Below are 27,749 nucleotides of genomic sequence, written 5' to 3' on the forward strand. Positions count from 1 at the left end.
TCCATCACGAGCCTTTTGGCGGTCATAATGGAGCGCGCAAGGACGCAAAGTATGAACGTAGATGGGGACAACGATTGTAGTATATAATAGAGCAGCCATTCCTCCTGCTGCCTCGCCCTTTCTCGCCTCCTCCTCACTCCCCCAGCCTCAACACCCTCACCAGATATCCCCTAGTATCTGCACAGTCAATCAAGATGAAGACCTCTCTCAAGACTCTCCTTGCCGGAACCGGCCTGGCCTCCCTGGCTGCCGCCGTCACTCCCATCTCTGATTCCGACATGAACAACCTGCTTAATGCTGGAGGTGTCGAACTTGCCATGAGGGCCCAGCCCATGTGGTTCTTCGGTCAGGCTATGAACCAGCCTCCTTGCATTCCTACCTTTGCCACCACCAACGGCCAGCAGACTCCTTCCGTCGGCCTTTGCGCCTATCCCAACGTTGGCTGCAACTGCCGACAGCCCGGCGTTGGCATCACCAACCCATCTCCTTCATTCCCTACCTACTACTCCTACCAGAAGTGTTCCGATACCATCATCCGAATCCAGTACTCTCTGTTCTACCAGAAGGATGGGTAAGTTCTGGGCCTCTCCGGACCCGATTTTGGTTTTATCCACGAGGTTCAATGATACTGATCGACCCCGTTTTAGTACCTCTCCTGAGGGCATTTTGGGCCACCCTTAGTAAGTGCTCTCCGATTTAGGCTTGACAATTTTCAACAACTAACAGCATCAAAGCGATTGGGAGCGTGTCATTGTTGAGTGGGCCAAGGGCTCAGACGGAAACTGGGTCCAGAACCAGCTTCTTCTGTCCCAGCACTCTGGCTATGACCGAAGGGCGTGGAGCGCCATCCAGAACACCTTCAACACTGCTGACGGCACCCTGCAGCGAGGTGGTGACAACGGCCGCCAGAACCTTGACCACCCCAAGGTCTACGTTGCCTGGAGCAAGCACGCCAACTACAACGACCGCAACACTGTAAGCTCAACAACTCATGAAATGATGATGCCTGACCCTTTTCTAACCGTTTGACCAACAGGGCTGGAACGACCCTCTGTCCCAGCTGGACAACAACGCCTTCCGAAGCCAGGACTGGTGGTACTTCCCCGTCGCCTGTAAGTTTCGCACATCCAGAATCTTGGAAACGAGCAAGGTTCCTCTGGTGTAATACAGATCGCTAACAATTCTCAGCCGACTACCTCCGTTCCGACGGCTCAACTGCTCTGGGCCAGCAGCTCGGCAGCCTCGACTGGGGCGATGCCTCCTCCAACCCCCTCTCCGTCCACAATGGCCTCTGCTCTGCTTAAATTGGGGAAAATAGGATATGATACCATAATGTAAATAAAAGTTACGGCCTAGAAATGAAAGTGGATTTATGACGAACCAAAGGTTCAATAGTCTGCCTGTGCCTTTGTGATGTCGACATGTGATTGGGGGCCGAAGGATCCGTGTCTTAGCCAATAGTGTCAGCCGATCGTTCCATTCCAGGTGACTGCACTTTCTCATTGTGCATGTCAATTGGTCACTTGCCAACGCCGTCTGCCGTTTTTAGCTTGCTTCTTTGAGGCCAGAAGCTTTGCTATCTAAGACATGAATGCTACCATCAGCCTTATGGCCCATCACTGCCAACGGCATTGATAGCCCCACAGCCGGGCCGGCCCGGCGCACCACTCCGGCACTCGATCAAGGCGATTTGAAGGTTATAAATGAAGAGTCTTCCATGTAAATGATTATGCCAATTTGTCAAGAGCTTTCTAAATACCAAACAAGCTCAGTTTTGAGTTAGAGGTAGCAGGATGAGCTACCCTGCATGACAGCTTGCACAGCTGAAGATGTTATGAAGGCCTGATGCGCCAGCTAAGCTCGGACCAAGTGCAGCAGACACCTTCCATAATACTATATCGAGATCTATTCGACGTAAGGGCATCTCTGGAAAGGCCATCTTTGATTATCGATTGATGCTATAATGTAAAGTACTGCTTTATATGAGTTCCCATCAAAGATTCACTGAGCAAGTTACTCGTATTCGGCATTGGCAAGATGCTAGTTTGGGCCGTAGCTCTCGGCCAATGCCGATGATGCAGCTACGGCACGGCTATCGCCGATTACTCATCCATTCAGTTCCGAAAAAGGGCGCCATCGCTCCGTAACACTCCGGTTTGCCAAGCTGGTCGCCGACAGTTACTGAATCGATCGACATTTGTCAGGCGAAGCGGCAGAACAACAAGTTTGAGCTGCCTCTTATGCACTAACAAGACCAAAGTAGAAACACCCGCCTATACCTGATTGCCCGGTGTTTTGCCTGCATGGTGCATGTACAGTGCAGTCCAGAGTTTTTGAGTTTGGTTTGCTTGCTGAGTCACCTGATCAGCACCAAGGATGCGCAATGCCCAATTTCGCCCGGCATTTGTCTCACTCACTGCATCACCACGTACCGATATCGAACGTCTTGGCGCCTGGATCAGGAACACGCGGCAGCGCCTGGATTTCGCTAAAACTCAGCACGCCAATCAGACATACAGCGGTGGCTTCTCATTCGACGAGGCGGTTGGCTTTCCAGGGCCTTCCCGGGATAGGGAGCGGGGATCAAATTGCATGAGACGCGGGGCAGTGCTTTGAGCTTAGACCCCCGAGCTGTCTGCGAGCCAAGCACAGACACAGGCACAGGCACAGGGTTCTTTTCTCGCCAGCAATTGTCCAGTCTCTTTTTCCTCAGCCCGCCGGAGTTGAAGGTGCCAGCAGCCCGCCATGTCGACGGCAAAGGCCACCAAGAAGAGCGCGTTCTCCTGCGAGCCGTGTCGCAGGCGCAAGGTGAGCACGAGCACGAGCACGAGCACGAGCTTGGCTGCAGTGTATTTGCCTCTAGTCTCTGCTGCACGATGCGCTGGGACGACAGATTGGCCCGATGTTCAGAGCTGACTTGCTGGTGGCGTTAGGTCAAGTGCGGCGGCGAGCAGCCCATGTGCCAACGCTGCACTGCTCGCAACGATGAATGCGTGTATAAACTGTGTGACTTGAGACTCCTGCTTCTGGTGGCTCGATTCCCCCGTGGCTGACCCGTCTGCAGGAACCCGACGTTGTCGTACACGCAACGGCTGGAAGACCGCATCAAGGATCTGGAGGAACAGCTTGCAAAGGCGACATCGGCTACACCACCGGCGGCCACGGACAGCAAATCTCCCGCATCAAGTCACTCAAGCCCTCCGGCCCTGCAAGACTCCCGGCAGCAAATCGACGACAGCATAGCCCGCAGTTTCCGTGGCCTCAAGATAGACGATAAGGGCGGCATTACCTACCATGGGACTACGAGCTTTTTCAACCTCCCCAGTGACCGCAGCTCTGCTGCCGTAGCGGTCGACTTACACGCCTCTGCTTCTGATGTCGAAAGCCAGCGGAGAGAGCGTCTCGTCTCAAACGCATGGCAGCAGCGTGTCTTGGAGGAGCACTCCGGAATTCCCGTACGTGTGATGATATGGCGTTCGCTATTTGATAGCATTAGTCTCATGATTTTTTCTTTCGCAGGAACCGTTCCAAACACTACTGAATGTCCACTGGTGCTGGATACAACCCCTCTTCAACTTCATCTACCGACCTGCCTTTACACGTATGCACCCTTGTAGCCCTTTTTCTCTCTCTCTCTTTTTTTTTTCACCCCCTTACAATTTTTTTTACTGTGATATTTACGAGGGTTTGTAGGCGACATGCAATCCCTGGGTCCGTATTATTCCCATACGCTCCTCAACGCCGTTCTCTCACATTCAATACGTTGGGCAAAGAGCGATCCAAATACAAAGCGCATTCTCGATGAATCATACGACGGAGGCGCCGTTTTTGGTAAGCACGCACGCAGCATGCTGTTTGACGAGCTGAGCAGGGGTGTTTGCACGATCCCGACTGTCCAAACCCTGCTGCTCTTAAGCGCGCAGGAGTGTAGTCTCGGGAATACAACCCAGGCTTGGACATACAGCGGACTGGCGTTCCGGCTGATAGACCACTTGGGAATATGTGTGGACGGAGAGCGATATCCTGGCTCGGTCCATTTCAGCGACGAAGAAGTGGAAATCCGGCATCGAGTCTTTTGGTCGTGCTATTTCTGGGACAAAGTCATCAGTCTCTATCTCGGTCGATCGCCCTCACTAAAGCACACTACCGTGTCTCCACCCCAGATCATGTGTAAGTCTGGTGCCGCTCATGCTGATGTTTGGTGCCTGCCTGCTAACGCCTGTTGTTGTAAGTCGATGACTCTGCTGAGAACGAGCTGTGGGTTCCGTTTGGCGCGCCTCCACTTCAAACTGCACCTTGGAAGTACCCACCGTCCACCGCTCACTCGGCTTCGTGTTTTCTGAGCATGTGTCGGCTATCCGTCATCTTCAACGAGATCTTGATTCACATGTACGACCCACTCATGCAAAATACGGAATCCGAGGTACAGGAGTGCTTGATTGCCCAGGAACCGGCTCTGCAGCAGTGGTGGGACGAGCTGGCCCCGTATCTGAAGCTGGAGCCCATGGCCTTGCCCAACCTGGCCCCACCATCTCATATTGTTACCACGAAGTAAGTCTTGGCTAGTCCCAGTTGCCGATTTCGTAGAGTTGGCTAACCGTCCGATAGCTGTCTCTATCACACGTTCAAAATCCTTCTTTACCGCCCAATGCTCACCCGAAGAAAACTGGAAGACGACGTTGCGTCTCATAAGCGGTACCTTGTTGAATGCGTAACGTCCGCCACGGCCATCATTGCCATCTTTGACCTCTTTTGCCGGACATTCACGATGAACTACTGTGTGCTGTCACTGGCATACAGTGTCTACATTGCCTCATCAATATTCTTGCTCCAAGTCCAAGCTTCCCCGGATGATGGACAGGCCCTTGGGCGCCTAAACTTCTGTATCCAGGCTTTGAAACAAGTCAGGACTTTTAGCCCAGGTAAGTCATGGATCCAGGCATACCTTTCCTTCTTTTGCTTCCCTGATACCCTGACTCGTTTGGGCCAAACCCATTCTGACCTGTCTCAGTTATCGGCAGCGCTATAAATTTATTGAACAAGGAGCTTTCAGCAGTCGGGATCTCCTTAGACGTGCAAGACCACCACCAGCCACCTCCACCTCCACCCCCTACCACCGAATATTCCCAAGGAAGTCCATTGTATCAAACCGTCGAGACACCCTCTTCGCAACCGCAGTCTGCTCATCCGTTGTTTCATGTCCCTTCAACTCACAGCTACGGCTCTCATACCATGTCCATGGATCCAGGCATCTTTGAGGCAATGTCATCTTTAGAGCCACTCAGTGTCCGAGTCGGCGCTCTTCCTAATACCGATAACCAAAATCCTTTTTAGTCGCCACCGGTCGTCAGGTTTGCGAGCCTGTCGTCTCGTCCTTGGAGAGCCATCCTTGGAAAGTAGTCGAAACGCTTAAAGAATAAGCTTTCATCGTAGCTCGGCTTAAAACAAGAGCTAGACCGTGCCACTGTAGACGGCCACGGCTGCTCGTCCCAAATCTTGGAGTATAGTTTGGTATGATCCTCGTCATGTGTCCATGACGACTATCTCGCGAGCGGTATCGTCCGGGCGTCGGTTCGAACGTCGAGCTGATGTCTCATATAGGACTGTGTCCGCTAGACAGAAAAAAAAAGATTCATCACAAATTCGGCTCTTCCTTTTTGTCCATGTGGCCCCTCTCGAATCACAGCCCAGTCCACTGTCGTGTGTAGTGAAAGCTTCGTATCGCAGATTCGAGTCTTTCAACGAGTGTTGAGGGAAAGAGAGACGGATCCTCTGCCCAGGGAGAGAGGCCTTTATATCTATATCAGTGTCCAGATCGGGAAATGCTTGCGGGGCGATATCCCTGGCCGTCAATCGTTCGGTGACGCTCCGGATGGAGTCCATCCGTCCAGAAGAAGCAGATGCTTATATTACAAGATGGCAGCAGAGCGGAAGTTGCCCGAAAGCCTACGGATGATTGCCTTATTATCCCCGTCTCGGCTCTCGGCATCAAGGTGTGAAAAGAGTATGTGTACCGTAATTCGTTTGGCTGCGGGGTCTCTAAAGGGATCTATTGATTCTTATTCCCAGGTGAGCAATACTCCACGTATGCTGGAAACTACCGGTAATACCATCAGAGCGGCGTCATCCATCCTGTACAGTGTTCGTTTCTACTCTGATAACAACTGCCACAGGCTCTACGCTACTCGAGTAATGACAAGGTTTGCTGCAGTAGCGCATTGCTGTAACTCCCGAGGTCTCCATCGGCATCTCTGGGCCAAAGAGTTTATTCTCTAGGCCACCAATGGAATCATGTGTGCTGGATGGTAACCTTTGCTCCGCTCATAGTGAGACGGAGGACCCACAGACACGCAGCTATCATCGACAGGATAGAGATCCTTTGTGGAAGCACACGACCAATGGTTGCTGATGGTAGGAGGCCGTCATTGACTGATCACTTTATTGCACCCGGAAACGCGGATAGGCGAATGGATGACCGTCAATGCGACCTACCAAAGCAGCTAGCCGGTGTTGCACCAAAACGAATCATTCCAATATTATTCGTGGAATTATTCCTCAGATGGAATCATTCGTGATGAAAGGGGCCGAGGTGTGGTATCCGGATGAGATTTGGCAAAAAGCACTCCTTCCCCGCGGTGAGAGGACAGTTGTTAAATACCAGGTTACCCTGACAGTTGACTTCTGGATACATCTCCATTGGCATACTACCTTGGGTAGATAAGAATGGAACACACGCACATGGGAGGCAGCTTTGGGTCGGCTTTTACCCACCAGCCCTTATTAATATCACGGATGACGAACTGCTGACTTTGGCGGAAGTTAGCCATCTCCTCTTATTGGGACCAACAACGAAAAGTACAACTTCCTTTTGCAGATCAAGTACTTCTCCACATTCAATTTCATGAACGCTACTAGTCGGAAGAACCCTTACTCGTACACTCGATACGGAATACGTTTTTCATCTGGCCACGAGAGAAGGTCGGGGATAAAAGGGGGTCCATGGCGACGTTGGCGATGCTGGACATACGACGTGCTCGTATAGTACGGAGTACAGCACAGCAATTGGCCGGCATACGAATAGAGTACACTTGTGCAACTTCCCAAAGCATCTCGTCGGCCCAATGAGTGATATTTGCACAATGAGGAGATCCGACCAAAGGGGTGCCCCGCAAGGGGGTCATTCTACAAACTAAATCCATGGCGCGTCCTCGAGTGATGCCCTCTTCCGGCGCGAGACTTACGCAAACTGGAAATGACGGGGTCGACGGGAGCAGCCGCATTGGTCCGTTGGGATGGAGCAGATTTGCGGAAACACGATCGGACTTTGTCATGAGTTGTCTGCTGCATCAGGGAGCCTCACAGCTGTGGTGGGACTCGAGAGCTTGGGCATTTCGGATCGGAAGTTGGCCGATGGTCCCCCACACGGATTTGCATGCAAACGGGCACATGAACTACCGTGAGCTCCATCCCGTCGATACAAGGGGTGCGTTGTGCGCCCAACGCGAGCAACACCATGGATCTGGGTTGGCGATGCTTTTCTGAGCTTCACTGCGCCTCTGGAGATGATGTGCTTCTTTGGCCAGGCGCTGGGCTCGGTGTCCCAAACTGAAACTGGCGTCAACGGCTCTGAATTACCGTCTTTCGGCCTCAGGCAGCACCGCGCATTGCTCAATTGGGCCTGGGCTGCGCCGCCATCATAGAGGGTTGAATGTCGGCTAATCTGTGTCCAGTACCGAGTACCTGAAACAACCTGCAACTTAGACGCCTCGTTTTGGTACATATACCGGGAGAATGGCTGCTGCATGGGCCACGGCCTACCAGAACGGTGAGCGGGGTCGCCAGTGCATGGCCAGTGAGAACGAGTCCGAGTTGGGAAGCAGCTGTTACAGTAGGTGGCTCAGCGCCGAACCCTTTTCATCGCGACAATGCTTCGTCTCCTGCAGTGCTGGTGACTGGGCAATTCGCGACCTGGGGTCCTGACCGTTGATTTGGCCGAGGTGAGACGACAAGCAGCGGCTCGACCTGCATGGAGACACGGACAAATTCCATCCAAGTGTCCACTGAAAGAGCCACTCGGCTCCGTGCCATTGACTCCGATCCCACGCGTTAGCGGCGTTGCACAAGTGCCGGCAAGCTGAACGGGAGTGGGTGAGTGCGCGATCAGCTGCAGCGCGGCGTTGCATGGCAGCATCGAACAGATACCCAATAGCGGCTGCCAGAGGGTGATTTGCATCTGTGCCAAAGATTTGGGGGCGCTTCTTCGATATTCGGCCGTCTTTCAGTGGCCAGCCTTAAGACTGGGGCGAATTGGATCTGCGGAGGGTCTCCGAGAGCGAAAACGCCAACAATCCGCCGATCATGGCTCGGATCAGTCTCTTTTATATCTTGACCATCATTATCATTGCCAGCGGGTCTATCCCTAAAGGTGAGACATCTCTTCCATGCAAAGACAATGGCCATGTCTCTTTTGAGTCTTTTCTTCCCACCCATCACCACCACCCCTTTTTCGCTCAGCCGCAAGGGGGAGAAACAAAGCTAACTGTTGTTCAAGGTTACGATGAAGGTGGATTTGCTGCAGTGGCGGACATGCCGTCCTTCCTGCATGATTTCGGCCTGTTAGGGAAACAGTGGGATGGCGACAAGCACGGGCTCATTGCGACGAAAGCGAATATCACATCATTTGGCGTTCTCGGCGCGGCGTTTGGTGCCATTCTCGCCTTGGCCATAACAGATAAGCTCGGACGTCTGCGGACGTGGCAGACGTTTATGGCTATTTGGATGGCCGGCTTCTTTATTACCACATTCTCGTCTGGGATATTGGGGCTGTTGCTGTTCTCGCGGCTGTTTTCTGGCATTGGTGCCGGTGGCCTCACGGTCGTGGCACCCATGTATCTCACGGAGATTGCTCGAACCAAGTCTCGAGGCATGGTGGTGTCCATGTACATGGTGATGCTGCTATCTTTCCTCATGTTCGGTTGGTCACTCGAAGATTCTATGCATGCTGATTGTGGAGATTCGTCTAACATGTCATATTACAGGGTTCTTCATTAGTTATGGAGCCAGAAAGTCTCTGGCCCCATCCAGAGAGCAATATCGCGCTGTGCTATGCGTGCCTTTGATCCCTGGAGGCATTGCCCTATTCTTCTCGTCTTTTATTAAAGATACTCCTCGCTGGCTTGCGTCGAAAGGTCGCAATGATGAGGCTCTCACGGTGCTATCTAGACTGCGTGGGGCACCTCCCGACGACCCAGCTGTCAAAAAAGAATATGCCGAGATTATTGAGCAAGTGCGAGATGCGAAACAGCGGCTGTCTGATACCACGACGTGGCAGATTGTTAAAGAAGTTGCCACCATCTCCAGCTATCGCAAGCGATTTCTCTTGGGCCTTGCAATGCAGACAATTGCTCAGTGGACGGGAGGTAACGGTATCACATACTACATCCCCACAATCTTCCGATATGCTGGTGTCCGCAGCGACAATATATCGTTGATCAACTCGGGTGCTTATGGAGCGCTCAAGCTCTTCTTCACCATGATTTTCACATGGGGCCTTATCGACGTCTTTGGCAGGCGTGTCTGCTTCATGAGCGGCCTGTTCCTCCAGTGCATCACGCATGTGTACATGGCCGTGTACATGGGCATATGGATCGATTCCCATAACAAGGCTGCATCCGATGCTGCCGTTGCATCTGTCTTCATCTATGCCGTTGGCTGGTCCATTGGATTGTGCACCATCCAGTACCTGTACGGTACCGAGATCCTACCCACACGCATAAGAAGCGTCTGCTACGCAACCAACATGACGGTGCACTGGTTCTTCCAGTTTGCAGTCGTGCGCGCCACGCCAGCCATGTTCGAGAGCCTCAACATTTGGGGCGCGTACGTGTTCTGGGCATGCATTTGCTTCATCGGCCTCGTTTTCCTCGGCCTCTGGGCCCCGGAAACTAAGGGCGTCCCGCTAGAGAGAATGGAAGAACTGTTCTCTGGCCCTTGGTACATGGGCTGGAGAGCAAAGCTAGGCCCTCAGCGCGATGCAGAAGATGACTCGCTCGAGAGATCGCCGTCAGAGGATCTTGGCAGCAGTTCTGAAGCTGTGCAAGTGAATATGCAGACGAAATATCCTTGATCTTTTGATTAACCTTGCTGTATTAATATTGTGTGCTATCTTTTTTCTTTCTTCTCTTTCCTTGGTTTGCCTTGTTTACCTATCAAAAAGCGTGCGTGACAGGTATATATTGAAATAGCTTTCTGTTTATCTGGCGTTGGCATTGGATCGATTACTTTGGAAAGATTGTTCCATAGAAACTAAAAGAAAGAGGAAAGGCTAACAAAAATTGGTATTCCTAGTATTTTTTTCTTAACTAGTATCTTGGCTTGATCAAAACTATTTCGGTATAGGCTTTTAGTTCTTCACAATGGATAAATAATATAGTTGTTAAAACACCAATGTTTGTATTTGTTACGGAGGGTATAGTAGTGGCGAGAAAGCCAAAATTTCAACCAACATCTCATCAATCGTGGCCATAAAGTATCATTCAAAAGACGGCAAGCTCAAGTCCCAAGTCCCAAATCCCAAATCCCAAATCCCAAATCAACATGTCATCAATCATTGCCCATAAAGCAGCATTCGAACCCGGGATTTCCTCCTCCTCCTCCTCAAAAAAAAAGCACACGCACAATCATTAGAAAGAAGACAGGTGATAGCTGCCCATCTTCCTGGGCGGGACCTTTGCCTGGAACATGCGGTCAATCTCGTCAAAGGTACGTCCCTTGAGCTCGGGAACGTAGAACCAGCTCCAGGTGGTGGCGATGAGAGCCAGGCCGCCAAAGACGAATCCGACCTTGCCTCGGAGGTTGGCCTCGTCGGGGTTGACCATGTAGGGGATGGCAAAGTTGAAGATGATGCCCATGACAGCCTGAGTGGCGGTGGCCAGGGCAATGGTGGGAGCTCTGAGGGAAGTGCTGCTTGCCTCTCCCAGGATGGCAAAGGCCATGGCGCCGAGGCCGACGTAGTAAAAGAAGGCGTAGACGACGGTGAGGGAGGCCTGCACCCACTTGGCAGCGCCCGTGGGGACGACGTCCATGATGCCGATGAGGAAGAGGATGGCGGTCAGGATGCACATGCACCCAACGAAGATGTTGCGGCGACCAACTCGGTTCATGATGATCCAACTGAGGATGTTGCCTCCCAATCCGCAGGCGCTGACGCCAATGCCGAGGTTGAAGCTCTTTTCCTTGGGGAGACCGGCGAGCTGGAAGAAATAGGTAGAGAAGCCCATGACAAAGATGATACCGGTAAAGTGCTGGCACACAAAGACGCCCATGCTAATGAAGGAGCGGACGCGGTTGGTGCCCTTGAAGCACTGGACGAAGGAACCTTGCTCAGAGTCGGCGGCTTCTTCCTCGGCAATGGTAGCTTCGAGGGTGGCAAGCTTTGCATTGACGTCGACATTGGACCCGTAGAGGCGTCGGAGAGACTTGAGAGCCTGTTCACGCTTGCCAGTGCGGGCAAGATACCACGGCGTCTCGGGGCAGAAGGGGAGCAAGACGAAGAGGAAGAAGCAGAAGAAGAGCTGAATAGCAAAAGGAGCGCGATAGGCCCAGTGGTCGGTGCGTTCGCCAAAACCCTTGATGACGGCGTTGGACAGCAGCTGGCCGGAGCCGATACCGAACTGCACACCAGCAGTGGCGATACCACGGAAGGCAACAGGGGCGCACTCGGAGGCGGCGAGCGGCGACAGCGTCAGGTAGAAGCCCAGGCCGAAGCCGAGGATGAGCTTGGACATGAGGAAGGCAGCTCTGACAGTGGAGAACATCTCGCCAAAGATGCCTCCAGTGACAATGGCGATGCCAACGAGCAGTGCCGCCTTGCGACCCCAGCGGTCAGCGACCCAGGAGCAGGCGAAGCCGCCAAAGAACTGGCCGACACCGCTGATGGTGTTGAAGGCACTCAGCCAGTCAGCGGGGATAACCCAGCCGTCTGTGTCATTGTAATAATAGCCAAAGTCACGGCGGAAGGGCTCAACAGAGAGCATGCCTCCGTTGACCTGAGCGTCGAAACCCCTGGAGAGATTGGTTAGTTATCGAGGCTTGAATCAAGGATTGGTATCTGGAGAAACCATTCTCAGACTTACCAGCCAACTCCGGTCATGGCCCAGTAAAAGGCCCAGAAGACCAGGGCGGGGTGGTTGACAAAGACCTCCTTGACCGTCAGTTCATGCTCCTTCTGGATGTCGACCCGCACGGTGTCGTCCTTGGGGTTGACGTCGTCGATGGCGGAAATGCGCGTCTCCAGCGGCGCGCCGGACCGCTTCTCATCGTCAGAAGAGCCCATGATGGCGAAGTGGCAAACTCTTGTCCGTCTTTTCGTCTGTCTTTTCGTCTGTCTGTTTACCACCGACTCTGGAAGTTCTGAAACAAGCAGAGGCTATGGGATGACCGACAGCTTGGCAAGAGCGAGAAGGGCAATTGGGACAGAGGCGGCCAGCGGTTCATATACTTGGCAAGCCGTGGTGTGAAGCGATTGCGGTCATCATCGTGCATGGGGTTCTCAGACTCAGTCGATGGTGTTGATGCATCCTGTCTGGTTTTGCACTGCAGCAAGGAGCCTGTGGAGAGTTCGGACCGATTCCGTGATTGGTAGCGGCTAAAGAAGAAGCAGCTCGAGTAGGGCCTAGGGCCTGGTCGGCCTAGAAGGGGGGACCGACTTGAAGACAAAAAAGCTGCCAAGCTTGCCGTGTCGAATGGGGTTTGCAGCCTGGAGAAGTCTGGGGTACCTGGCCGTGGATGCATGCAGGGGAGCAAAAGATGGGGAAGGCCGCAAGACGAGAGGTTCTCGCAACCCTCGAGCAGCAACACAAACACAAGAGCACACACACTGACGAGTGGAGGGCGACGCTCCCCGGCAGTTGTGCGATAAGCAGCAACTGGTAAGACGGAGGCGTTGTGATGGCGCCGCGTATAAGACGCCATTGGCTGCTTCCCCTTGATGGCGGTTTCTCACGCTGCCTCTCCCGTGGGGTAAAGGCGAGGGAGGGTTCGAGCTAATCCCAAGACTAGCGATGGGCTAGCAACAACATACTACTGGTAGTTCTCATAGGATGATTGCTGGCGATGCGGGGGTGAAAAGGCTTTTTCATGTGGCTCGATGGGCTGCACAAAATGGGCAGATGGCGAGCATGTCCAGACACACAGACCACCTCGTTTATTTGGCTGTTAGCACGAAGCGTTGATCTCATCCATTGTATTTCGTATTGAGCCGTACGGCTGCAGCGTCCCAAAGATACGAGCGAGGGAAGCCGTCAATCACACTGCGCAGATGAAATCTGCCGAAGCCGAGCCTGTGCGCCCGTCGGGAGATTTGGGCCATGGACCCAAAGGGTGGCGGTAACATCCGGGGTTGGAGAGAGACGGGATGACACCGTGGTAACGCAATGGCGAAGTAGCAGTCGTAGTACGAGGCAGTATTAGTGTTAGTATTAGTGTTAGTATTAGACGATTAGCAGACGGGAGATGACAAGGACAAGGACAAGGACAAGGACATCAAGGTTAAGTTGGGGATGAAAATAGAACCAAGGAAAAAAAGATTGACGAGGGCAAATTCACGACGGCGAATCGGAATCGGAACGCAGTAGAGTAGAGGCGATCATGGACCTGCTCGTGTACGTACCCTGAAACGGGAGCGGGGAAACAAAACGCCAGACAGGGAAAGCCGCAGACGAAGAAAACTCTGCTCCTTGCCGAAGCCAAAGCAGGCCGGCGACTCGTGCGCATCCATCCATCCAATCTCCTCTCGAAACCAACCAACCACCATCCTGCACTATTACTCACCACCAGGTACGAGCCATGCCGTTGACAAAACAAAATCCCACAGCACCAGCACCAGCATCAGCAAGCGGCCGACGCCTCTCTGGTTGGCCCGGCGCTACTCCGAAATCGAACGAATTCCAGTGCATCTCGACGAAACGAGCCGGTGCGCCTTTCGGTTGAATATCGATCGGCCCAGCAATAGCGGCCCTTGGCGCCCCCTACATCTTCCTACCACTTGCTACAACTTGCCGCAACTTGCCCCAGAGCCTCTGCAGCCCCCCCAAAAGTGCCCCAAAGTCCCCAGACTGCCCCAGACTCGCCCCCTCCTTTTCGGCCCTGGCGCTGGTCCATGCCCTGCAGCGGCCCTGCAGAGCCCTGCAATGCCCTGTCGAGCCGCTAACGACGTTTAGGGCTCCCCCAGACCGTGGGCGGCTAAACCAAGCCGTGCCCAAATCATAAAGGACAAGGAGCCACCTGACAGCCGGTAGCATCGATCGCGCCTTGCTAGCATCACGTTCAACTCACCACCGAGACTCCCCGAGCCAACTTCTCCCCTCATCCGCAGCATCGCGACTCTTTGCTGCCTCTCGCCTCAATCGACGCCGGCCTGAGTGGCCCTCCGCGGCCCTGTGCATGCCGCCACCCGCAATGCCGCCGTCTCACCCAACCTCAGCGCAAGGGCCAGCAACGGCTCAGCGACAGGAGCCGCTGCCATTTCTCGCAACGGCCCTCGCATATACGGGCGCCTCTGGACCTGGCTCTGCTTCCTCGGGCACAGGCTCAGTCCCAGGCTCAGGCTTAGGCTCAGGCTCAGGCTCGGGCACGGGCGCGGGCAAGGGCACAGGTAGCTTTTCCATCAATGGTAACGGCGTGGCAGGTACTCATGCCGCCAACGCCATGGCGCGTCCTGGCCAAGATGCCTCGTCTCTGTCCTTGGCTCTCGCCCCGGATGTCGACGATCTGGATGCCGACGGCGACGTCAACGCCAGCGGCCCACTGTCGCCGGCAGACGCGGCCGGCATCAACCGCCGTCCGGGGAAGCGTCCGGCCGCCCGCGGCACTGCCTTCTATCCCCGGAAGCGAGCCAACACGGCTTGCCAGGTCTGCAGAGCCCGCAAGACCAAGTGCGATAACAAGAAGCCCGCCTGTAGCTACTGTGTCAGCGTCGGCGCCACGTGCATTCAGTCCCCAGTGGATCTCTCAAGCTTCGACCCCGCCAGCCTGAAGATCCTCGATCGTATCGACGAGCTGGAGCGTCTACTGCGGCATGCTGTCCCCTTGCCAGGCGCCTCCGACGCTGCGGCGCCACTGTCGGCTCTCGCCCCGGCTCCAGCTTCGGGCCTCTCCAGCCAGCACCGGCTGCCCCCACTCTCGCGATCCAGGGCGTTTGACAGCGGCGGAATCCACGGCCAGAGTTCCAGTGTGAGCAGCGTCTCGGGTCTCAGGCCTCTGGAAGACGATCTGGACCTGAGCAGCCTGCTGCCTCAGCGTGTGGACCACATCCTGCAGTGGCCGGCCTTCCAGAATTCCGGTACCCACCACCATTCGCCAGCCTCATATCGCGCCCCTCCCGATGCCATCTCAACCCCTCCCTCCGGATCAGCCTCGCTGGCTGGCCTCATCGACATGGATTCCCACCGCATTTACAGATTGCTGGACAATTTCTTTCTTCATATTCACTGCAAAAACCCAATCCTTGACGAAGTCTTGGCCCGCCGCATGGTTCTCAACGCCTTTCTGGATGGCATAGACTGGTCTCCCGCCTCGTGCCTTGCCCTCATCATATGCGCCCTGGGCTGCATTGCCACGCCCTTTGGCCCCAGTGGGGAAACCAAACTGGGCACTCAGACCTACAACGACTCTCAGATCTTCTTCCAAGCCGCCCAGAAGCGTATTGGCATCTTGCTTGTACGCTCCGACATCGTGGGGGCGCAGTGTCTGTTCCTGTCGGGCGTCTATCTGATGATGGTCTTCCAGCCCGTCTACGCTTGGCGCTTCTTCTCTCAGGCCTTAGCCGCCTGCCAACACTTCCCCTTCTTGGCTCGGGCCCAGAACTCCAACACCTCACTGGATTCCATGGAGATGGGCCGCCAAGACACCCAAGAGCAAGCCGTCTATTGGTCCGCATGGAAGTCGGAACGAGAGCTACGACAGGAGCTAGACCTTCCTGATTTCGATATCCTCCACTCTGGCAGCACCTTATATCCGCCCTTCTTCCCCGCACCTCCGGTTGCCCCGGCCGAGTCTCCGGACGGCCCCGACACCGAAACTCAGCGTGCTCGTGCCGCTTGGCTCTTCTACCTGGCCGAAATCTCGCTTCGCCGCCTCACTAGCCGTCTTTCCAGAGAGGCGCTGGACCTTCGTCAGCGCTATGCCTCTGATTCTATGTTGCTAGACGCGCTTTTGGACATGATGCCCGAGTACGAGGCTCAGGTTCGGGAATGGTCGGAAAGCCTCCCCGCGGACCTCTCCATCCATACTCCCGTGGAGGAGGATGGTATATGTCGGTCGGTCCTCCGAGGGCGGATGATTAACTTGTTTGAGCAGATATACTGGCCCTTTGTCATGGCCAGCATCAGTGCTCACGCCGCGAGGCGTCCTGTTAAGCCCACCGTGGCAGAGTTTGCCAAACGCGGGCTGGAGACACACATGCATCAGGTGCATGTAAACAAACCTGGCTTCCACCACCGGCACCATGGAAGCATGTTCATGATACGAGCCTGCACTAGAAGTGCTTTGGTTTTATTGGCGGCCGCCAAAGCCGGTTGCGCCATGCCCACCGACTGGGAGGATTCTGTTTACAAAACCGTCGGCATGCTAGCCTACTGGGAGGATGAGGACCGAGACTTGATACATTGGAGATCAACGTTGGAGCGAGAGCTTGCACTAGCCCGTCACGAATGACCCAAAAGCGATACCTCTATATTTTTGTTCTGCCACATGTTTTAACACTTTCCTATATATTTCTTCACTATTTTTCGTTTTAATAACAGCCAGTTCTACTTGACAGGGTTTGGGGGCTCCCAGGTGGTTTCTTTCAAAGGTTTCTTTCTTCTCTTGGCCTCACAATCTCTCTTTAAAGTCGGTGAGACAATACGACATGAGCACATGCCACACAGATGCGGTGCGTCAACGGCCACATGGTTTTCGCCTCGTACTGGCAGAATCGAGAATGGTGCATGCAAGTATGTGACTGAGAACCGGGATCAAGGATCCTCGGTACGGATGCCAGTGGTTGCCAAACATTTAAGCGTCGTCGTGTCTTGGCAACTGTAACACACTGGTCAACGGAGTTTTTCTTACGCGGGCTGCATTACTCCGTACACGTAAAAAATCGTCGGTGATGCGGTGAGGTGTCACATCGGGGAGTGTCGCCTCAATCAGCTCCGCGCTAGTGCCCAGCATTATTCCTGCTCAACTCAACACTTGACCTGATGCTTGGATCATGGTCCTTTGCGAGATGCCCTCACCTGAGCTTTCGGATAATCCGTTTCTCGTTTGCGGGATCAAGAGATGGATTTGATTACAGGATCACATGGACTACCCCGACTTTTGTCGAGTCCTAGCGCGACAATGTGGTTGGATGCGTTGTTGCGATTGCGGCGGTCCTGGTAAAATGGGATTTGCTCTCTTGATCCTCTCGCCCTCTCATGTCCTCTCTTTTTTTTCCTTTCTCTCTCTCATGCTCTCATGCTTTCTCACCCGATTTCGTATGAAATAACGATCGAATGATTCAACGGCACACGAGCGTATGAAGTTTGGACCTGTTCGTTTTCTTTCGCTTGCTAGTTTCACCCCAACCATATGGGAACAATTTGTTTTTGAGAATCTCCTGGTGTATATGATGATAATGTCGTTCTCAGCCTTTGAATCTCACGTCTCAAGTTCTACGTTCTACGACTGTATGTTTGATTTTTCAACAACGATTGGAAGAAGGGAGTTTTTCAGAGATCGTCCTAGCCGTGCAAGAATGGTTTAGTTATGCTAAATGCACCGCAGTGTCGTCAAACAAGATTGTATGTATATATAAAAAACAAACAAACAAACAAAGTCTTTCGTACAAAATGCAACAAAACCCGCCTTTACTCCCAAGTTTCCACATATGCGACCGAATCCATGCTCGATGCGTTGCCGACACGTCTACGTGCCCGTTTCCCCCCTTATAAAAAAAAGCCAAAGCCAAGTCGAGAGAGAAGAAAGAAGATCAGAAGAAGATGAAAAGAAGAGAAAAGAAAAATTAGTCAATCATGCATCGCGCGTCTGTCTTCCATCCCTCGTCATCCCATCTCTTTACCTCCGTCCCCGCGTCTCCGAGGCCTCTAGGAAGGACGGATCCTTAATACTGCCTCCTGCGTCGTCTAGTCCCGCGACGGGTCTGTTGTAGCTGAAGTTGACAAATTGGTCCTGCATCGTCTTCGACAGCACGAAGTCGTCGGGCACGGAGTCTTGGGCGACCTCGTTTTTGAAGACATCGTCAAAGTTGCCCGTGTCGAGAGCATTGGCCTGGAGAATACGTTGTGAGCTCACCTTCCACCTGAGAGGACGCAGTTTGGACATTTCGGCATAATAATCAAACGGGACACATACCACGTTGGGTTTAAACGTCGGCTCGTATTTGCGCTGAAGGAGCTTCTTCCAGTCGATGCCGTGGAAGAAGGGATGCGACTTGATCTCAGTAGAGCCGTTGACTCCCAGTCTCTTGCTCGGGTTTCGATCCAGGAGCTTGGTCAGGAGGTCCCTGGCAGCCGGAGGCACCACATCGTAGCCGGGGAAGTTGAGAGGAGCCGTCAAGATCTTGCGATACATTTCATTCGTGTTCTCGTCATAAAAGGGCGGTAGACCCGTTAGCATTTCGTACAGCAGCACGCCCAGCGTCCACCAGTCCACCGTTTTGCCGTAGCCCTCGCCCTTGAGCAGCTCTGGCGCTAGGTATTCGGGAGTGCCGACAAAGGTGTTAGTAGAATCCTCATCCTTCATCTCTAGCTTGCAGAGCCCAAAGTCACAGAGGGCAATGTGGCCCTGGTAGTCGAGGAGGATGTTTTCGGGCTTCAAATCTCGATAGATGACGTTGAAGCCGTGCAGACATTCGAGCGCGCAGAGCAGCTCTGCAGTGTAGAAGCGGGAGCGGTTAATGTCAAAGCGCCCTTCTTTAGATAGATGGAAGAATAGCTCTCCGCCGTTGACAAAGGCCAGGACGAAGTAGAGCTTTTCGGGAGACTGGAAACTGAACTTTAATGGGACGATGAACGGGTTGTTGATTTGGGCGAGCACGGAGCGTTCGGCGAGGGTATGTGTCACTTCAGATCGAGTGATGATTCTGGCCTTTCGGATCGTCTTGATAGCGTAGATGCGGCCAGTATCCTTCTTCCGAACCTGCATGACCTTTCCAAAGCTACCCCTGCCAACGAGAGTGAGGAGATCAAAGTCGTCGATGGTGAGCTTGCCGACACGGTTTTCGACGAAATTGACGCCTATCTGAAGCTTTCCTGTTCCATTCTGCAAGTCAAACCAACCCAGTCCACTGTGACCTTGACCCTGCGGCTTGTCGGCCTGGCCCTTTTTGCCCGCCGGCGCGGCATCGGGTACGGCCTCGAACCTGGGGTTTACACGAACGGCGCCCAAGAAAATATCCTGGGTCCTGCCTGTGCCTGCAGCGGCCGCTGGGTTTCTCATGAAGAGCTGGACGGTCAGCTCGCCAACACGAGACACGTCAAACTTGTACTGTGTGTTAGAACCAGCCCAGACAGGGTTCTCGGGGTTTCCGTCAACAGAATTGATGAAGACTTGGTTCTTGTCGAAATCCACCAGCGCATACGGCATGTACTTGCCCGACACACGGCCGTGGTTGGTCGGGATGCCCTTGAAGCCCGACCCGGAGGATGTCTGCGGTCTGTCGAGGCTGCCGGAGAAGGCAGAGGCATTTCGAGTGGACGCTCCCGGGCGCGTAGAGCCGCTCAGCGCATCTCCGGCAGAGTGTGCGCCGGTCGAGTGGCCCGCTGCCAAGGCATCTTGATACTCTTCGGGTAGGGAGAGGCCGCGGGCTTCGTAGAGGGTGAGGACGAGGATGCCAGGTTTCGGGGGCTTTACGACGGGCGCCTGTGTGAGGTCTTCTGTTGGTTGAGATGGAGAAGTAAGTTAGAGAATAAGATGTAACATAAGAAGAAAGAGAAATATGTCTGATGGACGTACCGGAGGCTCTCGCATCGGCGATGCTGTTGACGTCAGACGGGGTGGTGGTACCACTCTTATCCTTGGCCTTGTCCTTGGTGGAGGGCGTTGACGATTTCGAGAAGCCCAGGTGGGTTTCTTTGAGCTCTGAGAAGCGTCATTGTCAGCAGGACGCAAACAAGGCAAGATGTCCACGGAGGCAGCATGTGGATTGGTGGATCAACTGGCTGGAGGCCGAGGCTGGGGGGTAAGGCTGAGGATATTCAGGGTTCAAGATCCAGCCACCAGGCCAGTCTCTGCGCACAGACAAGCAGACACGTAGGCAGATTTTGAGCGATTGAAAGCATGACGACGAGTAAAATGGCAGAGATGGGCAGAGACTCGAAGACGCAACTGCGAACTGGCCAGGATGAAGATGTAGAGCGGAATCGCCAGACTCACTTTTGGTCAGGTTCCAAGACATGGTTTGCACCGGCGCAGCGAGGCTGCACGATCCAGCAGGGTAAAGGTATTTCGAGTTCGCCGAACCGGTGCGCGAGCTGGGCTTTGGACTCGAATCTGGTTACGGATTATGGGGGTTTGCAACTGGATTCGGACTCGGATTTGGAATAAATCGGGCGGGCGTAGGCGTCGAGGTCGGGGTTGGATGGGTTTGGAATTGGAGATGGAATCAAGGTGGAATTGGCTTTTGGGATCAGGTTTGATGGTGATGTGACGGCTGCTGGCAGTGGCCACAGGAGCGGGAGCGGGGGCGGCACAGGGGTTTGCAAGCGGGGGTTGGAGGCCTGTGAGGCGCTGTAGGAGGGTGCTGTGGCGCTAATTTGCAGCCAATTTCCAGTGGTTGTGGGTGGTGTTGGTTGCTGGGAATGCTGGTTGAGGCTGTACTGTACGGGCAGTAGTAGATCCATGGATTTCAATTGATTGCGGCGAGCTGGGGGAATTGCACTGCCTGGCATTGAATTGCCTCTTGAGACTACGTGCAACTGCATTGATGAGGGCTTTTCTCTCATTTGTCACATATATCTAGAGCGACGCGTCATGAATCATGTGTTGCCCATGATGGCGATTCACTCCAAGTCAGAGATGAACAATGACGCTGTAATATACCACCATCTTCCAACAGCAGCTCTACATACCACCCTTGCTCATGCAACTCCAAATCGACAGCTCCAGCTCCCATCAAAAAGCCCCCAAAATACGGGGTGCATAATCAATCAAGCCTCTACAAGGGACTCGTTAGACAATCCCCTGAACAAAAGCAGCCCAGCTCAAATCCCCCACAAGTCCCAGCACTAAACAGTTACGAAACACGGCCCGGGATTTGTCATTGCCCTCTGTTTTCTCACTAGTACCGAGTTGGTGAAGGGGTCCTATTGCGTCATGCACGCGATGCCGTGCTGATTCTCACAGACTGGAGCCCCGAATCGATGGAATATTTTTTTAGCCCCTCATTGGGGATTTTTGGTCATTTTGTGTGTCTAGACTCGACTCTTTCTGCCTTTTTGTAATATCGAGTGGGAATTATATAACTTAACAATTACTCTTGGAGACTATTTAAATCCAGCCCTTTCCTATACCCTCAACCCAAACAAAACCAACACCAAACCAAGCTCACAACAACCCCTCCTCCAGCAACCAACTCACCCAAACTCACTACTTACACCACCCATAACCTCACAAACAACCATCGCCCATCATGCTCAACATCTTCTCCCGCCTCTCCCGCCCCTTCACCACCGCCTCCCGCCTCTCCATCGCCCCCGAATCCTCCTCAGCAGCTCCCGCCATCCCCGAGGGCGCCCAGCGCTGCACCGTCGCCGCCGGCTGCTACTGGGGCACCGAGCATCTCTACCGCAGACACTTCTCCGGCAAGGGCCTGATTGACGCAAAGGTCGGCTTCATCGGCGGCGACCTGGAGAACCCGACATACCGCGCCGTCTGCGGCGGAAAGACTGGCCGTAAGTCTCCGACTCTTTTACACCAATCTCCCCATGATAGCCTCAACTAATGCTCACAATATAAGCAGACGCCGAAGCTGCAGAGCTCATCTTCGATCCCACCCAAGTCTCCTACCGCCAGCTCATCGAGTTCTTCTACCGCATGCACGATCCCACAACCCTCAACGCCCAGGGCCCCGACACCGGCCCCCAGTACCGCTCTGCCATCTACTTCCACTCGCCCGAGCAGGAGCAAATCGCCCGCGAGGTCACTCAGCAGGCAAACGCACAGTGGTGGGACGGCAAGATTGTGACCGAGATTGCGCCCGCCGGCCAGTGGTGGACCGCCGAGGAGTACCACCAGCTCTACCTCGATAAGAACCCCTCGGGCTATGAGTGCCCGAGCCACTTCTTGAGGCCGTTCAAGGCTCTCGAGTAAGTTGGCGAGATGGAGATGAAGGTCAAAGAGACAAGGAAGAGAGAGGAATCATGGACAAGGCGAAGAAAATTTGTCCATGAGAATACGTAATTCAACATTCTTCACAGTATACCCATTTGTATATATATTCGCACATTCACAGCGCACTCATTGCAAGTTCAACCAAGGGTCATGTAGCTTAATCAATACACTGCAACAATTGAATCTTATTTTTGTGGTTTCACTTGTTATTTTTATTAATGATTTTTTTTTATTATTGTCTTCACTTATTGATACAATGGAAACTCTCTGCTTCCGTAGAAGAATATTTCATAACATTTCATCCAATGAGCGGAGTTTATAACCTCTCGCAACCAAGTTTTCTTAAAAGAAAAAAAAATCCCATAAAACACCCCCACAATCAATTGTCTCCGCACTCCGTTCCTCTATTTTCTCCTGTTCTGGTTCAGCATGAGAATCTGCACCATGCGGATGAAAATGTTCAAAAAGTCCAGCTCCAGTGAAATGCTCTCGTTGACGGGATCCCGCTTAATCACACCAGCCTGGGCAAGGCGAGCGTGGTGCAGCACCTTCTGCACATCGTACAAGGTGAAGCCGCCAAAGACGGCAAGACCTCCGTACAACCAGATGTTCTCAGTAAATGCCAGTGTTCGAACAGCGGTGGCGGGGATAATAAGAGGCGCAAGACCAGAGGCGGCGACGATGGCGGCACCGGCCAGAAGGGGTCCACCGATGTAAAGGTACTTCTCCTGCTTCGCGGTGGCACCAACGACGGACAGCGAACCCATCATGGCAATGGTGTAGAGACCAGCGCGAGCAAGAAGAGGGCCAGGGACAAAGGCCAACAGGGGAGCAACAAAGGCAGCCTGGGTGGCGTTGAAAGCAGTCCAGAGAGCATACTTGGGGACGTAGCTATCGAGTTTGCACGTTAGTAAACGACACATTTCTTCCATGGTGGAATGGTAAGGTAAATACTCACTTGTCGGGGCTAATGGATCGAGTTCCAATCATCGTGGCAAAGCTCAGCGCCAATCCTCCCAGCCCAACAACCCACGGGTTCGTCACCATCAACCGGTACACAAACCCGGTCTGCACCATCTGTCTCGCCGTCAATCCGATAATGCCAACGCCAAGACCAGTGTGCAAGAATGTGTTGTTCAAGTATTCCCGCTCAAAAAGCGGCATTCCTCCGTCCTCTCTTGTCTCGCGGTTGAAGACGGCATTGATGGCAACCAGCGTACCGCCAAAGATGGCGCCTCCGACGAGCAGCTTGCGCAGTCCTGTGCCGCTTGCCGCCGCCTGGTGTCGGGTGGAAGCCTCCTGGTAGTATGATCGCGCAAAGCCATGGCGAGTCGTCGCTGAGGCCACGCGAGAGGTGAAGAAGGCGCTGGTCGGCTTGGGAGTCTGGTTGTGGAAGCTTCGCATCGACGTCCGGAACGCAGATTTCGAGAGTGCAGGGAGCAGCCGCTGCTGCGCAATGCGCGCAGGGCCCTGCTGAATGCTCAGCGTAAATGACATAGCTGGGATCGCTAGTCCTTGGGGTTTGTCGAGATGTAAGTTCTGTGTCGATAGACGGTGATATGAAGAGCAATGGTTTGTCCAATGCGGGGAGACGCAGTTGGTGAATTATATGAGTAAGAAACTCTTTGCCGCCGGCTCCAGTATAATATACAGCTCTCTTGGCAGTAAAGCCGGGCATGACGTTGGCCGGATACCTGCTATACCTAAATCCGCGTCACGTGTTGGAAGCCTGTAGAAGGCTCCGGCAGTGGCGCCGAAGCACCAAAGCACAGCTTACCCTTAGATGCTGTAGGTAGAGCCTTGGAGGTCCCGATTACTAATGCCGGTGATGGCTTCAAATTTCTCCCAGCTTGGACTTCGGTGCTCCGAACTCCGCCAAACTCCGCGTATCCCCTACGAGTACGAGTTCCATCTTGTCAAGCCGTACTTTTCCTTTCCATGTGATCATTCAATATGCAATTAAGTGCTATCCAAAACATACATGTTACCATCTAACTGCCGCCCAAAAAAAATGCATCAACACGGGGGGTATCGTCAGATTGTTCAGCCCAAGTGACCGGCTCACCACCCCTATTTCGTACCCATATGTTTTTGTAGTATAGCCATCCAAAAATTCAACCAGTAATAGCTCCCCGTCATACCCCTCCCATGAGTGTGAATACATGTTGCGTGATGCCATATGGCATACCTCGAGAAAAAAAAGAAGAAGAAAAACCCCCCATGAGGCATCAAGATGGATAGTCATGCTTTCGCTAATAATACGGATAACAATGATGATGGTAATGATGATGACTATGATGATAACCCATGTTATCGAAGCCCGTCAGGTCCTTTTTCAACCACAAACTTGACAGGCGACCTCTTTTTCCTGCCCATAAGAGTAGCACCGGGCCTCGGGAAGAAGCTTGGTGTGGTGAGCATTGCTACGCTCATCTTCCGCGGCGTTGGTAACTCTCCAAGCATGCTGTCAAATGCCGTCGTAGGCCAGCTATTCACCGACATCAGCTCCGTCTTTGCGGCCCTGCTGTCGAACCCCCATTTTGAAACGCTGCCTGCTCGAAGCCAGGGCTCCAGGTTGCGACACTGGCTGACATCAACCCATTTAAGGCGTGTGCAGCCCCTGAGGATGTATTCCAAGCCTTTGCCCGTCACGCGGACACATCCTCGAACGCTGAGGCCCTCGAGCTCGTTAAGGTGCAGGGCGACACTCTCCAAACTACCATCGCTCACAGCGCTGCCGCAAAACGCCAGCCTCAACTCACGCAGCTTCGGGAGGCCAAGAGCGACGACCTCTGTTGCCGTGTCAGAAAGCGCGCAGCAAAAGGACAAGTCGAGATGGGTCAGGTTCTTGGCTGCGTTGACGAGTGCCACAATGGCATTGTCCGAAAGATAGGTGCAGTCTGCCAAGCAGAGTTGTGTCAGTTTCTCAAACTTGAACTGAGCCCACGACTGAAACCCCGCGTCCGTGATCGATGTGCAGCGAGTGAGAGACAAAGACTCGAGCCGGCTCGAGGCATGGGCAGCGAGATGGCCCATTGATCGGTCAGTAATGTGTTTGCAGTATGAGAGATTCAGTGTGTTCAACTTGGCGCAACCAATAACTGTTCCAGGCGCTGGCATAGTAGGCGAAGGCTGCTGGGCTGCCTTCTCCTTCGCCTTCTTCCCCGAGCTAGATATCACAACCTTGCTGCTGCTCACAGGGGGAGGTTCGGGAACAACCCATCCGATAACTCGGCCAAGGAGGTTGTCTCCAACTTTTCGGCAGTTGCTCCAGTCGACTTCCTTGAGACCCTTAGCATTCTCGCTCATTTCGAGAATCTGGTTCGCGGAAACGTCCCACAGCGAGCGCATCCTCCATTTCTGCACATTCTTACCACAAGTCCGCCACAGCACCGAAAATCCTTCGTCAGTAATGTGGAAGCAATTATTTAGATCCATGACGAGAGCCCGGGTCCCAACAAACGGCGCAATGATGTCGATAATAGCCTGGTCGGTAACCCTCCTGTTATAATGGGAAAGATCGACATATGTGCACAGCTTTGGGGATGTGGTGAGGAGCGTCTTCCAGTGAGAACAGACACTCCGCAGCCTCAAAAGTTCACCAACTTCAGCATACTGAAAAATTTGTACCAGAATGTTGTCTGTAATAGACGAGGGCTGGAGAGAGCGCGGCCGGTTAGACACCGTTTTGGCCCGTTTTGCAGGTACATCAGATTCAAAGTCCGGAGCAGTCCAGGCAATGGGAGATGACGGCTCTGCTAACGGGGACCGTGCTCCATTGTGTCGAGTGGGCGTCGTCGAAGAAGCCTCGGTCGGCGTGGTTGGCGGTGCTATGGAATGGCGCCTTCGGTTTCTCAGATTTTCCATATCGACGCTCAAAAACGGATCGGGGTCCTTTGGCTCCATGACGTCCGAATCATCCCTGGGAGTCCCAGCTATGGGCTTGAGAGGTGTCGCGAAGTTGTCATCAGGAAGACTAAGCCGGGCGAGTCTCGGTGTTGGGGGGTCTGACTTGCTTGTCTTGCCCTGTTGGTCTGCGTCGAGCATGTCGACATCCTCGTCACGGTTGTTGTAGCGATGCCATGCTGTTTGTTCCACCTGTAGTTTGATATCGGGGGGACATCGTGCCCACAGTTCATCCAGCGTTTCACTTGGTATCATTAAGCATTCCACTGTCGTGATCGACCTGACTGTTGCCGTTCGCCCACGAGACAGACCCAGGCTCGCAACCTCTCCAAAGTACTGTCCAGTTTTCAGCCGTGGTCTTTTTTGGATCGACCTGGTCAGGCTCTCTGCTTCTTTATCCGTCTTCGGCTGCTGATGAATAACCTCTGCTTCGCCTCGTACGACGAAAAAGATTTCGTGACCAGGGGTGCCCTGGCATACTATGTCGGTGAAGGGCGGGTACGTTTTGGGTTGGACGCTTAATCCTAGAAAGTGAAGGATATCGGGCGGCAGAGAGGTGAAGAGAGGGAGTTCCTTGAGCGTCTTTCGGATGTTGACAAAGCCGCTGCCTAATGCGCTGCCGAGGGCCGGATCTTCGATTACGCTGGGGCTTGGAGATTTCCGCTTCTTGGACTTGATCACCGCGCCATCCTTGATCGCCCCTGTCTCTCCGGTCGACACTTCGCCTGGCGTCGTAGTACGCGGAACGAAATCGCTCTTTGGGGATTTGAGAGTAGCGCCTCGTTCTAGCCGCTTCTTCTTGAGAACGCTTAGTCTTTCCTGCGCCTCCTGTCGAATCGCCTTCTCCATCTCTGGAAAGCTTGGCATGACAGTTTGCAGATCTTCCTTTTTCAACACCAACAATAGGCACTTGGTTCGGGCGACGATGGTGGCGGTCCTGGGCATGTCCATGAGCACTCCGATCTCGCCGAAAAAGGCGCCAGCTTTGAGTTCTGCGTAAACGGCCTCGCCGTCTCGAGATGTGACTGCGACAACGCCTCGCACCAGCCAGTACATGGCCTTTGCGTCATCCCCCTCGGTGACAATGTGATCGTTGGGTCCATGTACCTGTGGTTTCAAGTGATTGCCAATTGCCACTAAAAACTCTTCCGACGCGGAGAGAAAGAGGGGAAAGCTTCTGATGCGATCTACCAGGTCCAATGGCATGTCCCTGATGGTCGAGGCGGTAAGCGGGGATGGTCGCATCGGGCGTGTAGGGTTATTTTCGACATTGAAAGACCGGATGAGAGAGACTGGATCTGATTCCACGCCGTTGCCATGTTGATGCCCCAGCGCCCGGTAGTGCGAAGGCGCACTCGGAGAGCGATTGCGTCTCATCGTGATGCTCGGCCGGGGGGATCTGGATGCGGCTGTCCTCGGGGCGTTGAGCTGTTCAAGGCGCGCTGAAGCCTTTTGCGGCTACCAGCAGC

General features: G+C 53.7%; 8 protein-coding genes across 8 annotated transcripts; 5 read left to right on the forward strand and 3 right to left on the reverse strand.

The window, feature by feature from the left end:
- Window positions 1-278: 278 nt before the first annotated feature.
- TRIVIDRAFT_50664 (uncharacterized protein) lies at window positions 279-1,304 on the forward strand (the record flags this gene model as incomplete). The annotated part of the gene is made up of 5 exons (XM_014097854.1): window positions 279-571; window positions 648-680; window positions 735-975; window positions 1,037-1,112; window positions 1,189-1,304. The coding sequence occupies 5 exons, from the start codon at window positions 279-281 to the stop codon at window positions 1,302-1,304; spliced, it is 759 nt and encodes a 252-aa protein (XP_013953329.1).
- A 1,441-nt stretch (window positions 1,305-2,745) lies between these two features.
- On the forward strand, window positions 2,746-5,639 carry TRIVIDRAFT_231425 (uncharacterized protein; the record flags this gene model as incomplete). Its single annotated transcript, XM_014097855.1, has 8 exons — window positions 2,746-2,808; window positions 2,934-3,004; window positions 3,065-3,455; window positions 3,520-3,601; window positions 3,694-4,170; window positions 4,233-4,551; window positions 4,609-4,922; window positions 5,012-5,639. 8 exons carry the CDS (start codon window positions 2,746-2,748, stop codon window positions 5,332-5,334), a joined length of 2,040 nt encoding a protein of 679 aa, XP_013953330.1.
- Window positions 5,640-8,358: 2,719 nt separating this feature from the next.
- Window positions 8,359-10,126, forward strand: TRIVIDRAFT_69813 (uncharacterized protein; the record flags this gene model as incomplete). Its single annotated transcript, XM_014097856.1, has 3 exons — window positions 8,359-8,425; window positions 8,552-8,974; window positions 9,039-10,126. The coding sequence occupies 3 exons, from the start codon at window positions 8,359-8,361 to the stop codon at window positions 10,124-10,126; spliced, it is 1,578 nt and encodes a 525-aa protein (XP_013953331.1).
- Window positions 10,127-10,682: 556 nt separating this feature from the next.
- TRIVIDRAFT_59314 (uncharacterized protein) lies at window positions 10,683-12,334 on the reverse strand (the record flags this gene model as incomplete). Its single annotated transcript, XM_014097857.1, has 2 exons — window positions 10,683-12,063; window positions 12,135-12,334. 2 exons carry the CDS (start codon window positions 12,332-12,334, stop codon window positions 10,683-10,685), a joined length of 1,581 nt encoding a protein of 526 aa, XP_013953332.1.
- A 2,498-nt stretch (window positions 12,335-14,832) lies between these two features.
- Window positions 14,833-16,683, forward strand: TRIVIDRAFT_124941 (uncharacterized protein; the record flags this gene model as incomplete). Its single annotated transcript, XM_014097858.1, has 2 exons — window positions 14,833-15,081; window positions 15,223-16,683. Coding segments are annotated over 2 exons (1,710 nt in total), but the record flags the coding sequence as incomplete, so codon positions are not given.
- A 1,090-nt stretch (window positions 16,684-17,773) lies between these two features.
- YPK3 (serine/threonine protein kinase, AGC family) lies at window positions 17,774-20,440 on the reverse strand (the record flags this gene model as incomplete). The annotated part of the gene is made up of 4 exons (XM_014098077.1): window positions 17,774-18,312; window positions 18,397-19,916; window positions 19,999-20,124; window positions 20,419-20,440. The coding sequence occupies 4 exons, from the start codon at window positions 20,438-20,440 to the stop codon at window positions 18,100-18,102; spliced, it is 1,881 nt and encodes a 626-aa protein (XP_013953552.1).
- Window positions 20,441-21,673: 1,233 nt separating this feature from the next.
- Window positions 21,674-22,353, forward strand: TRIVIDRAFT_50657 (uncharacterized protein; the record flags this gene model as incomplete). The annotated part of the gene is made up of 2 exons (XM_014097859.1): window positions 21,674-21,935; window positions 22,004-22,353. The coding sequence occupies 2 exons, from the start codon at window positions 21,674-21,676 to the stop codon at window positions 22,351-22,353; spliced, it is 612 nt and encodes a 203-aa protein (XP_013953334.1).
- A 219-nt stretch (window positions 22,354-22,572) lies between these two features.
- On the reverse strand, window positions 22,573-27,657 carry TRIVIDRAFT_90763 (uncharacterized protein; the record flags this gene model as incomplete). The annotated part of the gene is made up of 3 exons (XM_014097860.1): window positions 22,573-23,265; window positions 23,333-23,844; window positions 24,727-27,657. The coding sequence occupies 3 exons, from the start codon at window positions 27,655-27,657 to the stop codon at window positions 22,779-22,781; spliced, it is 3,930 nt and encodes a 1,309-aa protein (XP_013953335.1).
- Between the last annotated feature and the right edge of the window lie 92 nt (window positions 27,658-27,749).

Source organism: Trichoderma virens (assembly GCF_000170995.1).
Source record: "Trichoderma virens Gv29-8 chromosome Unknown TRIVIscaffold_84, whole genome shotgun sequence".
NCBI classification, from domain to species: Eukaryota; Fungi; Ascomycota; class Sordariomycetes; order Hypocreales; family Hypocreaceae; genus Trichoderma; species Trichoderma virens.